This window comes from Athene cunicularia, unplaced genomic scaffold (assembly GCF_003259725.1).
Source record: "Athene cunicularia isolate RWA unplaced genomic scaffold, athCun1 chrLGE22_part1, whole genome shotgun sequence".
Lineage (NCBI taxonomy): Eukaryota > Metazoa > Chordata > Aves > Strigiformes > Strigidae > Athene > Athene cunicularia.
Genome location: NW_020799534.1, coordinates 248,881 through 263,103, shown reverse-complemented (window position 1 = coordinate 263,103; position 14,223 = coordinate 248,881). Strand labels below are relative to the sequence as shown.

The window sequence follows — 14,223 nt, the reverse complement described above, 5'->3', positions numbered from 1 at the left end:
GGCTGCTGCCGGGAGAAGATAGGAGATGTTTCTTTCCTTTTTCCATCTGGCTTTAGGGCTCAGAATCTCACGCCCGAAGATTTGACGGAGGTGGTTGTGACACATCTCCGTACGGAGGACGATCCCCCACCGGAGCTGAAGTTGCCCCCTCCAGAGCCGCACATCCTTCCGCTTCCAGAAGAGAAGCCACCGCTGTACATTCCTCCTCCCATTCCACCGCTGCCGCCCATGCTGCCTCCTCCAAAGCTGCCTCCTACTCCACATACGCCTCCTCCCATGCCTCCTCCCATGCCGCTGCCGCCTCCGAAGCCTCCGCCCATGCCGCTGCCGCCTCCGAAGCCTCCGCCCATGCCGCTGCCGCCTCCAAAGCCTCCTCCCATGCCTCCTCTGCCTCCAGAGATGGTGGTTCTGCCGACCACAGCTGGAAGAGAAGCACAGGTTACATACGCGTTGCCCACTGGCAGGCTCTATCTCCAAAAAGATCTGGTCCGATTCTGCTTCACAAGGAAACAGTTGCAGATACTTACAGACGTTGACGTTGGACATGCCATCATTGCACAGCCTGCAAAGGGAAATCGGTACATTTTAATTACCCAACAAAAGCAACATTGTAAAAACAGAACCGTATTTTGATTATCAAACCATTTTCCTGTTTCTTCCTTATCAAGCAACTGCCGTATCACTAAAATATCTAAGGAGGGAAGGCGTTGACAATTGCTCTTTACCAATCGGTCCCTTCAGATCTGACGTTCATTAAAGTGTTTGCAACTTAACAGAAAGGAATTGTTAGTTATACCACCTGTAGTGACCGGGCCATGCCAATTATCAGTCCTGACTCCCCATAATATCACCCGGAGTGCCAATCACCACATCTACCCATTCTAACCAAAAGAGCTGGTTTGGGATTACACTGTTAACATCAAAACTCAGGGCATCCAGCATCGGTCATGGCAGGCCTCTCAAACCAGAGGTGAAGTGTTTACCTGTTCTCCTCTCCCTCCAGCAGCTTCCTGTACATGGCGATCTCAACATCCAGAGCAATCTTGATGTTCAGCAGCTCCTGGTACTCCTTCAGCAAGCGAGCCAGCTCCTCCTTGTCTTTCTGCAGGGCACTTTCCAGCTCTTCCAGCTTTATCCTGGCATCCTTGAGGGCCATCTCGCCCCGCTCCTCAGCCTCGGCAATAGCTGCCTGAAGCTGCTGGTTCTGAGGAAAAAATAAAGGGCACGTTCTCAGATCCCGTTTTGTCAGTTAGCATCAGCCCTCCAACCCCAAGTGGAGAAGTCAAGAAAAATAAAATGAAACATTTACATGAAGCAAACGAGGGCTGGTTGAAGAAACCATTTCTGCCCCACAACATGCCGACATCCCACGTGACACTAGCCAACCCCTACCTGCTTCTTCACGTTCTCAATCTCAGCCCGCAGCCTCTGAATGTTCCTGGTCAGCTCCTGGATCTCTATCTTGGTGTTGCGGAGGCTGTCCCCGTGCCTTCCAGCAGTGCTCTGCAGCTGTTCATACTGACGGCACCAAGACAAAGCAAACCTCCAGTGAGACATTCCTGACGCCTCGGCAAGATTTGTCAACAGTTTCACAGCTCGCATGTTGCTACAAGGATCTATCACGTTGGTCATGGATGCCCAGCTCAATATAAAAGACGAGTCTGAGACTCAACTATTGGGTTTGAACTTTGAAATAGGTTTTAATGACTAATAAGCATCCCTCGGCTTCTGACAAGCTACGCTGGGCAGGCATTTCCTAGTTAAGGTATTATCTTGGCCATCTTTATTGAGAGGCTTGCACTGTGCACCAAAAGGAACAGAATTCCTCTTGAGCCTTCCTTGCATGAGGTCTAGCACTGTTAGCTTGAAGAGATGTCTCACATTGTTATAATTATCTGGGAACTCTATCCATCACCCAGGGCTCCTTAATTGCTTCCCAGCTTACCTGGCTCTGGTACCAAGCCTCAGCTTCGGCTCTGCTGCTCTGAGCAATCTGCTCGTACTGACGCCTGACCTCCTCGATGATGCTGTCCAGGTCCAGGTGCCGGTTGTTGTCCATGGACACCACCACAGACAGGTCCCGGCTGATTGTCTGCATCTGAGCCAGCTCCTGCAAACAGACATGACTTAGCCTGACCATCCAACAAGGGCAGAAGAAGCAGCAACTCCAAGCAGCCTCTGCAGACCAAATCCACATGGGCATCCAGTCCAAGCCCGCTGCCTTTGGCCACCACACACTTCACTGCAACTCCAGCCAGCCCAGCGGAAGGCAGAGCTCTTACCTCCTCGTAGATGCACCTCAGGAAGTTGATTTCATCGGTCAGAGCTCCCACCTTGGCTTCCAGCTCTACTTTGGTCATGTAGGCAGAGTCCACATCCTAAAGGAAAGTTCATAGAGAATAGTTTCCTCTTGGAAATCTTTCAGGATCATGGAAATCATAGTCTGTGCTGAGGGTAACAATTACAATAGTGGTATTCAGTTATACAACTTAAAAAAAAAAAAAAGTTATTTCAAATGTCAGCCCACAGATCCTTCAATCTCTACACATTCCCGTTGAAGAGGGAGCCCCCTCCGAGCACAGATAAAGCCTGATATTCAAGCAATCACCTTGTTAGTGCGTGACTCACCTTCTTAAGCACCACAAACTCGTTCTCAGCAGTTGTGCGTCTGTTGATCTCTTCCTCATACCTATAGAGAGTAAAAATAAAAGCTGACTTTCCTGAATTTTCCTGCCTAAGGCCACGCTAAACAAACTAAACGAGAAAAAAAAAATGCCAAAACACAGGATATATAGACTGAAATAACTATGTCCAGAATTGCCGTAAAAGCCATGTGTGTGAAGAAAGATGACTACAAAGCTGCTTGAGTTGCTTTCTGGGTTAGACGGCCACTGCACTTACTTGGTTTTGTAATCCTCGACGTATTGCTGCATGCTCTGCAGCTCTGACTCCAGCTGTCCCCTCTGTGCCAAGATTGAGTCCAGCTGCCTCCTCAGGTTCTGGATGTAGTTTTCAAAGATGGTATCAAGGTTCTTCCTTGGCCCCGAAGGCCCTTGCTGTTGGAGGAGCTCCCACTTGGTGGAGAGGACCTTGTTCTGCTGCTCCAGGAAGCGGACCTGAAAGCCAACACATGGAGTATCCACCATCACGTGGGGAACAGCAGGAAAAGATTCTCCTTTGCATGACAAGAAGAGACCCGGTTAAAATATGTTTTGGGGGGGGGTTTTATTTCTGTTGCTGCCTAAACTGCAAGATCAGGACAAGTTGGCAATTTCTAACTCATAGTCAAGTCTTCTAAATGTAGCACCAGCTCTAAGTACATTCCCATCACAGGCAGTGTAGAAATCTTTGATTTCTAGTCTAGATTTAAAAGCCTGAATATTTGAAAGCCAAAAGAAAAAAAAAATATATATATATATATATATATAAATGAATATTTAAATGGGAGGGTATTTGGAAAGAGAATGGTACAGGAGGGAAAATTGGTGCCTGAAACCTAAAGATGTTTGGAGGCGTTGAGCCTGCTTGCAAGACTAAACTATTACTTGAGCCTGGTGCAACAGGCTGGATTAAAGCCCTGAAGACATAGCTTTGATCTCCTATGGAAGAGAGATTCTCATCTCTTCTCTAGCAGTACTTAATAAAAAGACTCTGCTCAAGCGTCTCAGCCTGCTGATATTTAGCCCAAAAAGGACATTTCTGCAGAACTTGAAAGTTCCTCCCAGTTTTGACCCTTAGACACAATCCCACCCTCTCACCTTATCAATAAAAGAGGCAAATTGATTGTTAAGAGTCTTGATCTGTTCCTTCTCCTGGTTTTTGACTTGCTGGATCTGAGGATCAATCTCAACATGGACCGGCTGTAGGAGGGTTGAGTCAACCTGCACTGGCTGGATTCCAGGGCCACCTCTCCCAGGGCCACCAAAGCCTGGCATGCCAAAGCCTGGTCCGCCAAAGCCGCCCATTCCTCCACCGCCCATTCCTCCACCATAACTGCCCATTCCTCCACCGTAACTACCCATGCCTCCACCGTAACTACCCATTCCTCCACCATAACTACCCATCCCTCCACCAAAGCCGCCCATTCCTCCACCACCCATTCCTCCACCAAAGCCGCCCATCCCGCCTCCGTAGCCTCCACCAAAGCCACCCATCCTGCCCCCACCACCGTAGCATCCACCCATGGAAATCCTTCCGCTGCCACCCATGTTATGGAGGCTCCTGCTGGTAAACCCTCCACAACGTCCACCACCTCCAAATCCCCTGGACACAGAGAACGAGCTGTAGCTGCTCCTGCTTCTGCCACCACCTCCTCCAAAGCCACCACCGATAGCAGAGCAAGAGCTGTAGCCCCTTCTACTGCCGCCTCCAAAGCTTCTGCAGACAGACTGCCGAGACATGGCTGTTTCTTCCGAGCAGAGTCAAAAATCGAGAAGATAAGGAAGATCAATGGGGGTTGTGCTGCGAGGAGATGAGTGCAAAGAGAAGGGAAGTAAGTCCCTCTGACTGGAGGGCAGTAGATGCTCGCTTTTATCTGTTTCTGGAGGTGGGCTGGGTTTTGCATGGGCGTGAAGGAGGAGACAGTTACTGTCTTCATCAGTGTGGCGTGGTTTACAGATTTTCATCTTCAATTTGCCAAACACTGACCCTACCCAGAAACACACCCTATAATGCAGGAGAAAATTAAAAAAGATACAACCGTGTCTACCAAATGGTAACACTCAATGACTAAGAAGTTTTATGCTTTTGCAGTATAGTAGCAGTCTCCCTAGGATTTTTTTTTTTTTTTTTTTTTTCTTTCACCTTTCATCCATTGTGGTTGTTTCCCTGCTTAAGTTTATCTTTATTATGATCTTTCACTCCAAAGCCCCATGGCAGGCAAGTGCTGTAGTTCATGCCAAGTTGTAGCATGGCTTTCACAATTCCCAAAACACACCTATGTTACACCCTTCGTCTTCTTTTTACATGGAAAATTGCCTTTGGCTTTGAGAAGTAGTTTCTCAATCTAGAGCCAGGGCTCAGCAAATTGCATTTTGATGAGGCTCTGCAGCTTTTCGATAAATAAAACCTTACCAGAAACAAGATAGCAGAGCAATGGTTGGCACAGGAAATTCATTTATTGTTGGATCGAGCTCTTGCTGAAAGTGAGTCCTGGAGTCTTCATGCCAAGATAGTCTCAGCCACCAGTGCAGAAACGCCACGAATATCACAGATGGGAAATCCCTTTAGGATTTTCTGAAGGCTTCAAGACCACGCAAAGAGCCAGAAAAGACATCAGGAACCCGTCTGCCACGGTGGGAAGTGTGGACGGAAGGACAGACAGCTCTGAGAATAGACAGCGAGAAGGAGGCATGCAAAATCATGCTGCCCACATAATAAGTCCTGTAACCATTTAAATGCAATTAGCTAGGCAGAGGATGCTGGAGAGCTCAACTCATTTGTAGAGACACAGAGAAATGAGGAGAACAGAGGGCACAATAACTTTCGCTTGAGGAAATGCGTGTTTTTCAGCTACCTGGCTTACTTCAGTATTTATATGCAAATAAATTTCTGGCAGACGGGCGCTTGTAAGCTGTGTTGAGCCTTCCTTCAAGAACCGGGGTAGGTAGCCTTGTTAAGCTTATTTAAAAGCACTCGCCAGATTTGAGAAAGGCAGAAGCTCATCAGAACACCTCGGGTTTGGTGCCGTACGGAGGGAGGATTAGCTTATGAGTTAACCTTGCAATGAAAAGTCTATGACCCATCATGCGTTCATCCCGTCGTCTTGCAGCGGCCTGCTTATCAAATAACGATTACTGCCTCATTTCTAAACGTTTATGTTTTCCGATTCCTCTTTTTTTCATTAGCCACCTGAGAAATTTCGAAGTTCAAAAATCTTTATGACTGTTGAGGCATCTAACTGTGCTTGGCAGCTGTCTAGCAAGGTTCTCGGAAGTTCCCATAGGACACGGGCAATTAATGAAGTGCTTCTTGAAAATCCACACTAACAACTCTTGGTATCTTCAGGTGTTTAAATACCTCCAAAAATATCACCCAGAAACCAATTTCCAAAAGTGCCCAGGGACCCGGGCCGTGGCGTAACATGCAGCTAAACTGGCATTTCCACAGCTGTTCCCTGCACAGCCCCCTCATCCCACCTCCCTCCCCAGCATTGGCACGCGGGGAAGCGGGTCAGGAGGGAGGTAGGGCTGGGAAAAAAAAAAAAAATATAACAAGAAGTCACCGTGAGACCAAAGGGATGGGGAGGACAGGGGGTTTGGTGGTTGTACGGCGTGGCGTATAGACAATAAATATGTGGGCTGAGGAGGCCCTGGGTGGCTTGTTGGTCTTCAGCAAGATTTTGTCTCCTAAATGCCACAGTTGGGACAAACGCCTGCCCGGACTGGGAGGTTCTGAAGCACAACCACAAACATCACTGCAACCATGAGCCAAAAAGACTTGACAAACATCTGATCCCCTCATGGGGCAAAGGCAAGAGTCGTCTCTCAACAGCCCTTCCCGTCTAGAGGAGAGGCAAATCGCAGGCAAGACCTGGCAGCGCTGTCTCCACGGACCCGGGCTGTGAACGAGCTCCACTTCTGATTTATCAGTCAAATACATTCCGCCGCCGCCTGCCACACCACAAGGTTCAGGAGGGTGCTGTGGGTTTACAGCTGCTGCAGATATAATATAGATATAATCACGCGTACGCAACACACCACAGATGCACACGCATTTGACAATGCCTTCCCTTGCCTCCCTCTGCATTGCCAAATAACGCGGTTACGGTTTTTTGGGGGGGTTTTTTTGGCTTTTCCTTTTTTTCTGTGGGTGGGACGACGCGATCAGAAACTTTTCGCGTTCCCAGCTGCGCTGGGAGGGAGGAGATGCATTAAGTCAGCACAATGCTTGAGTCCCGAGCACCCGTGTTTAGATAACGCCGTCATTGAGTCACGGCCACATCTCCAGCCAAGTTTAGGAAATCAAACCAGGATTTGGATATCAACATCATTGCCCGCTTCAAATGCAACAGGCAGCTTCAGACTGCGGGGATCTCAAACATCTTTGTACCCAAAGCCCTGATGAAGGAAAATTACCTTTAAGTGTCCCTCTCAACCCAAACTATTCTATGATTCTATGAAAATAAACAGGCAGGAATACGGGAAAAGCTGCTCAAGCCCTGAATACTTGGAGGAAAAGGCTCATTTCACAGCAGCAGCACTGTCAGTTGACTTAAGAAAAGCCTTCAACCACAGAAAGGGAGAATTTCTGGGGGAAAAAACAAAGCAAAGCGTTTCTTTCCCACACTTCCCATCAAACACTTGACATCTGAGCGCTTTCACTGTGCTTTAGAAGAGGCTTCTAAAACGGGAGGAAATCATGACGAAATTAAACGAAACTTATTTCAGGCCACGTAAAATGTTTTCGCTCCTCCAACAAAAGGCAGAAATTATGTCACATCTCGGCCTTTTTTTTTTTTTTTTTTTTGGTGTCTGTTTGTTTTAACTACAGCGTTTGTACACATCTAGAAGCCTTTTGTCTCTTCATCACGCTGCCCCGATGTCAGGAGTCATTTGCTGGAGGCAAGTTTACACAGAGGCAGCTAGATTGGGGTGACTCTGAGGGAAGTAGATGTCTTTTCATTCAACGCCATCTCAGGTCCCTTCACAACTCACTCGAATATTTAACCATTGCCCAAACCATCTCCCCATCCAAGTAGTTACATGCCTTTGCTGGCAGCGTTGTGACATTCCACAGTCTCTGGTAGGTTTATGTCTCAAGCACTTACAAACAGGGAACGGAGCATGGAATAAATTAAATGACTCATCTGGATCGCAGAGCGAGTCTGCGGTTGACCGGGGATGTGATTCAAGGTCTCCTGAGCGAGAGGTCAAACCACACCAGGAGTTTTTGGCTCTAAATTTACAGGTCATCAAAAATATTCTACTTTTGTGGAGAGGTAGGGCTTGACAGGGGGTTGGGATCTGGCTCTTCCCATGGTCTCAGTTACCTTTTGTGGCTGCTTTAAAAACAACCCATGGATCCTTGGCCAGTCCAGACAACAGTAAAAGCTGCAAGGCTGGCTCCAGCACTATGGATGCTGAGGAATTAGCTTTGAATTAGCTGCAGGGGTGATGATCACCCTGCCCACTTCCACACCGTCCCTTATAGGATGCTCCAGAAGCACTTAGGGCTGTGCAATGTCTTTGTCATGCCAGCACCAGCTGTGGGCACCACAGCACTGGCACCACCTTGGAGAACAGGGAAGCATGGGTGGAGGCCAGTGGTGGGCTTGGAGGCGGTGGCCAGTCAGAGATTTATCCCAAGCTGGCCAACGCGAGAGGAAAGAGCTTAGGAAGAGAAACAGCAAGTGAACGGTCTCCTAAAATCAACCGAGTCCGAAAGTCTGTCCTGCTCTAACGGCCCACTCACTCCAGGAGTGCCAGCAGAAGGAGAAGAGCATCCAGGTTCAACCCAGCTGCCTCTTTCTCTCCTGCCACGCTGCCCAGAATGGGCTTGTTCCCACGGATATCATCCAAGAAAACCCCGTGTGTTTCACAGAGGCTGGATCAGACCATCACACAGGGCCTGACCCAGCAATTTTGCCACCCCAAACACCTCATCCCTGCAAGACCTCCTTCATCCTCCTGCCAAACTTACAAACCATACAAATTTTTTTGTAGAGAGGTGGGTGAGAAGAACGGGCTACACGTTTGCTTTGGTTTCTTTAAATGCAAACTTCAAAGGGCAAGAGAAAGTCAGGTAACACTTTTAGATCTCAGCAAAAGAGGAGTCTTGTTGCAACACGAAACCCTTTGGTCAGAGAGAAAACCACACAAGCTTACTGCCTCTAGTGTTTATTGGGGTATGCCACATGCCAAAGGAGAAAGGCCTAAGCAAACAAGCACAATTCTTCCCATGATCTCAATGAAAAGGTAAACTCTGAGCAAAACTAAACATTTTACAATAGCTTATAAAAAACACAGGTGAAACTGCCAGTATCTTGCTTAGAAAAGAAAAAAAAAAAAACACAAAACAAATTACAGCAGAGTAAGAAATGTCTTCAGCTGGGACTAGTCACCATTAGGAAATTCTTGTTTTGGAGTTCGAGCCCTGGCTGATGAGTAGCACCGATTAAAATTGCACCACATCTGGATCCAGCACAAGATCTTGACAGAAGTCAAGGCTCCCCGCAGGCTTCACAGGACACCAGTTCCCTGAGCGGCGCAGGGACCAGTCCCCTGAGAGGAACCTCGCACTTGGACCTCGCCTTCCCCCAGCCGTGTTTGGGGCTTCCCAGAGAAGGGGCAGGTCCTGCCTCCAAAGGAGTCCTCAGCACCCCGATCACCAGCAGCTTGGCCGTGTCTCGGGGGGAGTGAGCTGTCCTCAAGCACTGCTGAGCATCCCAGACTGGTGAATGGAGCCGTATTTTACTTTCCCGTGCAGTTTCTGAAGGATGGTGGTGGCTTAAAATGAAGTAGGTAGCCATCACCTAGGCAGTGAATGGGGGGGGTTGGTCACCATGAAATTTGCTTCCTTTCTCCTTTGGGTGCTGGGGATGGGGGGGGGATAACTCACTTCCCTAGACCCTCCGGCTGACAGACATAGAGGTGGTGTTCTTCTTCAGGACGGTGCCAGAGCCCACCACCACTGAGTTACACCCTCCACCCACAGAGCACAATCCTCCCCCTGCACCAAATCCACCCCCTGCACCACATCCACCCCCTCCTAGGCTGTAGCTGAAGCCAGCACCGCCTCTCCCACTTCCAGCACCGAATCCGAGTCCTCCGAGTCCTCCTCCAAGGCACAGTCCGCCGCCGTATCCACCTCCCACAGAGCTGCTGCTGCCTCCCACCACAGCTGCAGGGAGGAATAGAAGGCACGAGGTTACTCCTGACGCCACCATAGAGTTTTGGAGCATCAATCCCAGCCGTGGGAACGCTACTTACAGATGCTCACGGTGCTCTGACACTCTCCGGACATCCTGCAAGGGAAGGAGACAGAGCATCAGCTCCGGCCAGAGCATCTGGGCCAGCCCAGCTCCATGAAGCCAGCTTGGTCCGTGGGCACAAATAACAGCAGCTATAGGACTGCAGTCCGTGGCTAGTGGCAACACCGTAAATATTTTAACAGAGGAGGTGTGATGTGCCGCATTTTTCCCGTCGATTTAGCAGGGTGCAGTCAAGCTCTTGCTGTATCCCCACCTGCACTCCTCGCCCTCCAGCAGCTTCCTGTAGGTCGCGATCTCAACGTCCAGGGCCAGCTTGACGTTCATCAGCTCCTGGTACTCGCGGAGCTGCCGGGCCATGTCAGCCTTGGCTTTCTGTAGGGCTGACTCCAGGTCAGTCAGTTTGGCCCTGGCATCCTTGAGGGCCAGCTCCCCGCGCTCCTCGGCATCCGTAATGGAGCTCTGCAGCGTTTCACACTGGAGGGCAAGACATGGATGAGATGCGTGGGGCAGGGGCAGCCACTTGGAGATGAAGCCATGATCCCAGATCAGCTGGTCTCAGCTGTTCGCAAATACAACAGGCCCCCTCCTGCTTACAATGACTGTTACCAGACTATTTGCTTTTAGGGAAGCTCTGAAGGGCGTTACCAAGAGCTCACACCCATTTCTTGAAAAATGCAACCCCTACCTGTTTCTTCACGCTCTCTATCTCAGCCCGTAGCCTCTGGATCGTGCGGTTTTGCTCAGAGATCTCAGCCTTTGTGTCCTTAAGGCTGTCTCCGTGTTTGCCTGCAGTAGCCTGCAGCTCTTCATACTGGTGGGCAGAAGTGAGGGGAGAACATCAGAGCCACCACGTGTGGCTGCTCCCAACAGCTCTCCGTATCACCCTCCAGAACCAAAGGGAGCATGTGCACGCTGACTCCAGCCTGGCTAGACCAGTACCAGCCATAGCCCAGGCCCCAGCATGCTCTGAGCTATCACCAATAACCCCTCCACCTCCTCAGCCATCGGTGATCACAAGCGACGTGCGACACACCCACCTTGCACTGGTACCAAGACTCAGCCTCCACTCGGCTCCTGTTGGCGATCTCCTCGTAGCGGGCTTTGACCTCTGCGATGATGCTGTCCAGGTCCAGGTTTCGGTTATTGTCCATGGAGAGAACCACAGAGGTGTCGGAAACGGTCTTCTGCATCTCAGACAGCTCCTGCAATTCACACCGGATCTGACTTTAGCCCCTGTCATAATTTCCTGAGGGTCACAACCCTTCCCCACCCCAGCATTCCCCCTCCAGCGAGCAGCCAGAGCACTTACCACCTCATAAAGATACTTCAGGAAGTTTATCTCATCTGCCAGAGAATCTGATTTTGCCTGAAGATCCACCTTGGTCATATAGGCTGCATCCACGTCCTGCAGCAGAAACGGGAAGTGAAAACCTTCCACCCGACGCACAGCCTTTTATTTAACTGTGAGCCCTTCGGTGCTCCTTTCCCTACGGCACGTACACCTAGGGGTCCCGGTTCACATCTGATGTCAACAAACCAGTGCTGATGGAAGCAAGACATCCTCTGAACCAAGATGTGTCCTTGTGTTTAAAGGAAAAAAAAAAAAAAAAAAAACCAACCACCCAACTTTACCTTTTTTAGGAGCACAAAATCATTCTCCACAGCCGTCCTTTTGTTTATTTCCTCTTCGTACCTGTTGATTGTAACGAGGGCGATTGAATCTCTCTGCTTATTTTGGCCATGGATGCTGCTGGCAACTAGATGTTGTTGGCCTCAGACTAGCGAACGCAGCAAAAACAGACACGCCACGAGCGAGATTTACGGAAAAACAACAGCACTTCTCCTCTCTAGACCAGCCCTGGCTCCTGCTGTCTCCAATGCCTTGCTGAAAAAAACCCGCAAAGAGTTTTATCTCTGCCTAAACCACACCCTGGGGGCTGTGGCCACTCCAACTCCCTCTACAAGACCCCAGGACCTTCAGGTTCTCAACATGGGCCACTTCCACCTGCTGACTGGGGCAGGGAGCTGCTGCAGAGTGTGGAGTGGTGAAGATGTTCTCCAAAACCAAGTCAGTTTTCAACCTGCGGCCTCAGTAGAGCGCGGTTGATCCTGATGAGTCCCAGACTTTCTTTCCTGACATTTTTCATAGCTCCTTCAGTGGAAGCATTTCTCCAGGCTTTGTTCTTGCTTTTCCAGCCAGACAAATTAATCTAATAAATAATGGCAGGAAAATAATGTCTGTTGTTTTTGGTTTTTTTTTTTTTTAACCCCACATCACCCTTCCAAAGAAAGCTCTAAGCTTCAAATCCTGAAGGATATTACGGGAAGGAATCCATGAGGAAATCCGTGAGGAAATTATAGTAGGATTTAGCAAGTGATCTAATTAGTTCATTAAATATTAATGTCATGGACTCGTAAGTGAGGAAGACAAACAGTAGAGAATCCTGCTTTAGTGAGGAGCACAACTCAGCAACAGTGCAGGTTGAGAAATCCCTTGAAAATTTACCATTTACTGTCAAAACTCAGTGGATGAAAACTTCCCCCAAACCTTCCACATTTTCTAATCATTGAAGCAAGGGAAATACTGCCAATTCTCATGATTTTTTTTTCCATTTTCTGATAGTTCAAAGTTGTTTCCTCTATTTTTTCACCACCAGACAGCCCAACCATGACTACAACCGAGAACAACGTACTTGGTCTTGAAGTCTTCCACCATATCCTGGAAGCTCTTCAGCTCTGAATTCAGCTGATGCTTCTCGCTTGAGAGGCCGTCCAGCTGCGTCCTCAGCCTGCTGATGTAGGCTTCAAAAATGGGGTCGAGGTTCCTGCGACCCACCCCTGTGCCACCCTGTTCCTGCAGGAGTTTCCACTTTGTCTCCAGGACTTGGTTCTGCTGCTCTAGGAACCGGACCTAAGTGATTGTAGGGGTAGGTAGAAAAAGAGTCAGACTATTCCCAAAAGCATCGTTTTGTTGATTTGTTTTCTATGTTTTCCATTTTTTTTTTTTCCCACTTCATGAGATTAACCTTCCTGTCTATTCTCCAGCGAGCAATAACTCCAGGGTCCCACTGGGATGGGTGGGACCACAGCTCTAGGATGAGTGGGCAAAGGTGAGTCACCTTCCCTCTCCAATCTCACAGCCTCTAAACAGGAGAAACAAGGTGAACCTCATCGTTTTGGCATCTCCTTAAAACAAGGCCCAAAGTCCTTCAGCCCCCAGACGGACGGAGTCCACCAGCAGAGGCTCCTCTGAGGACGCTCTGCGTGTCGGTACATGGTCCCACAGCTCAGCACCAGCATCATGGTCTTAAGAACTACGGATCCTATTCCTGGGTTTCTCCATAACCTTGGGAAATTCACTTCTCCAGCCACCATCTCTCTGGCTGCAGGGGTTCTTTGGGGTGGTCTGGGCAAGGCCTGGTTCTCTGGGTATTATTGGATGGGCATCTCCCAGCAATTGCAACCAGCAGGAGCCACGGTGAGCTCAGACCTCCACCCCCCAGCCCCCGGTTGAAGCCACTCTCACCTTGTCAATGAAGGAAGCAAATCTGTTGTTGAGCTGCTTCATCTCCTCCCGCTCTTGTGCTCGCACCTTCTGGATCTCGGGGTCGATTTCCAGGTTGAGCGGGGCCAGCAGGCTCTGGTTGATGGTCACTTCCCTGATGCCGCCCGGTGGGCAAGGGGGAAAGCCTTGACCTCCCATCCCACCATCAAATCCTCCACCAAAGCCACCAAATCCACCACAGAGGCCTCCACCGAAGATGCCACCGGCCCCACCACCATAGCCGCCACCGAGTCCTGCCCCAGCACCGTAGCCGTAGCCAAAGCCTCCTTGGCCACCAGCCCCAAAACCTCTGCAGACACCACCACCTCCACCGAATCCTCCCAGAGAGGTACTTTTACTCCCTCCCAAGCAATAGAGGCTCCTGCTGCTGAAGCCACCGGCGTTGCCGGGTCCTCTGCATCCTCCACGGGACACAGAGCTGAACACGACCTTGTTCCTCCCTCCAAAGCAAGCGGAGCTGGAGCTGAATCCCTTGCTGAGGCCACAGGACTGGCGAGACATGGTGACAGGTCCCCAAGAGTAAACCCGTGAAGAGGGAAGAGCCGCGTGGTGCGGTGCACAGGAGGAGGTTCGGAGGCAAGAGGAGGTGAGTCCTGTGGGTGCAGTGGCTGAGGGCCCCTTTTTATGTGCTCAGGAAGTGGGCTGGGTGTCAGGAGAGCGGAGAGAGATTTTTTTTTTTTTATTATTATTATTCTATTCATTGTTTTAGGGCTTGGAAGGCCCCCCT

At 49.7% G+C, this 14,223-nt stretch overlaps 2 protein-coding genes across 2 annotated transcripts; both read right to left on the bottom strand.

Moving 5' to 3' along the window:
• Positions 1-16: 16 nt before the first annotated feature.
• Positions 17-4,485, bottom strand: LOC113491011 (keratin, type II cytoskeletal 3-like). The gene is made up of 9 exons (XM_026867628.1): positions 3,759-4,485; positions 2,902-3,116; positions 2,629-2,689; positions 2,283-2,378; positions 1,946-2,110; positions 1,393-1,518; positions 984-1,204; positions 528-562; positions 17-421 (listed from the first exon to the last, which is right to left on the bottom strand). The coding sequence occupies exons 1-9, from the start codon at positions 4,398-4,400 to the stop codon at positions 60-62; spliced, it is 1,923 nt and encodes a 640-aa protein (XP_026723429.1). The 5' UTR covers positions 4,401-4,485; the 3' UTR covers positions 17-59.
• A 5,077-nt stretch (positions 4,486-9,562) lies between these two features.
• LOC113491001 (keratin, type II cytoskeletal 4-like) lies at positions 9,563-13,997 on the bottom strand. The gene is made up of 9 exons (XM_026867619.1): positions 13,458-13,997; positions 12,625-12,842; positions 11,564-11,624; positions 11,241-11,336; positions 10,969-11,133; positions 10,617-10,742; positions 10,185-10,405; positions 9,930-9,964; positions 9,563-9,840 (listed from the first exon to the last, which is right to left on the bottom strand). Exons 1-9 carry the CDS (start codon positions 13,995-13,997, stop codon positions 9,563-9,565), a joined length of 1,740 nt encoding a protein of 579 aa, XP_026723420.1.
• Between the last annotated feature and the right edge of the window lie 226 nt (positions 13,998-14,223).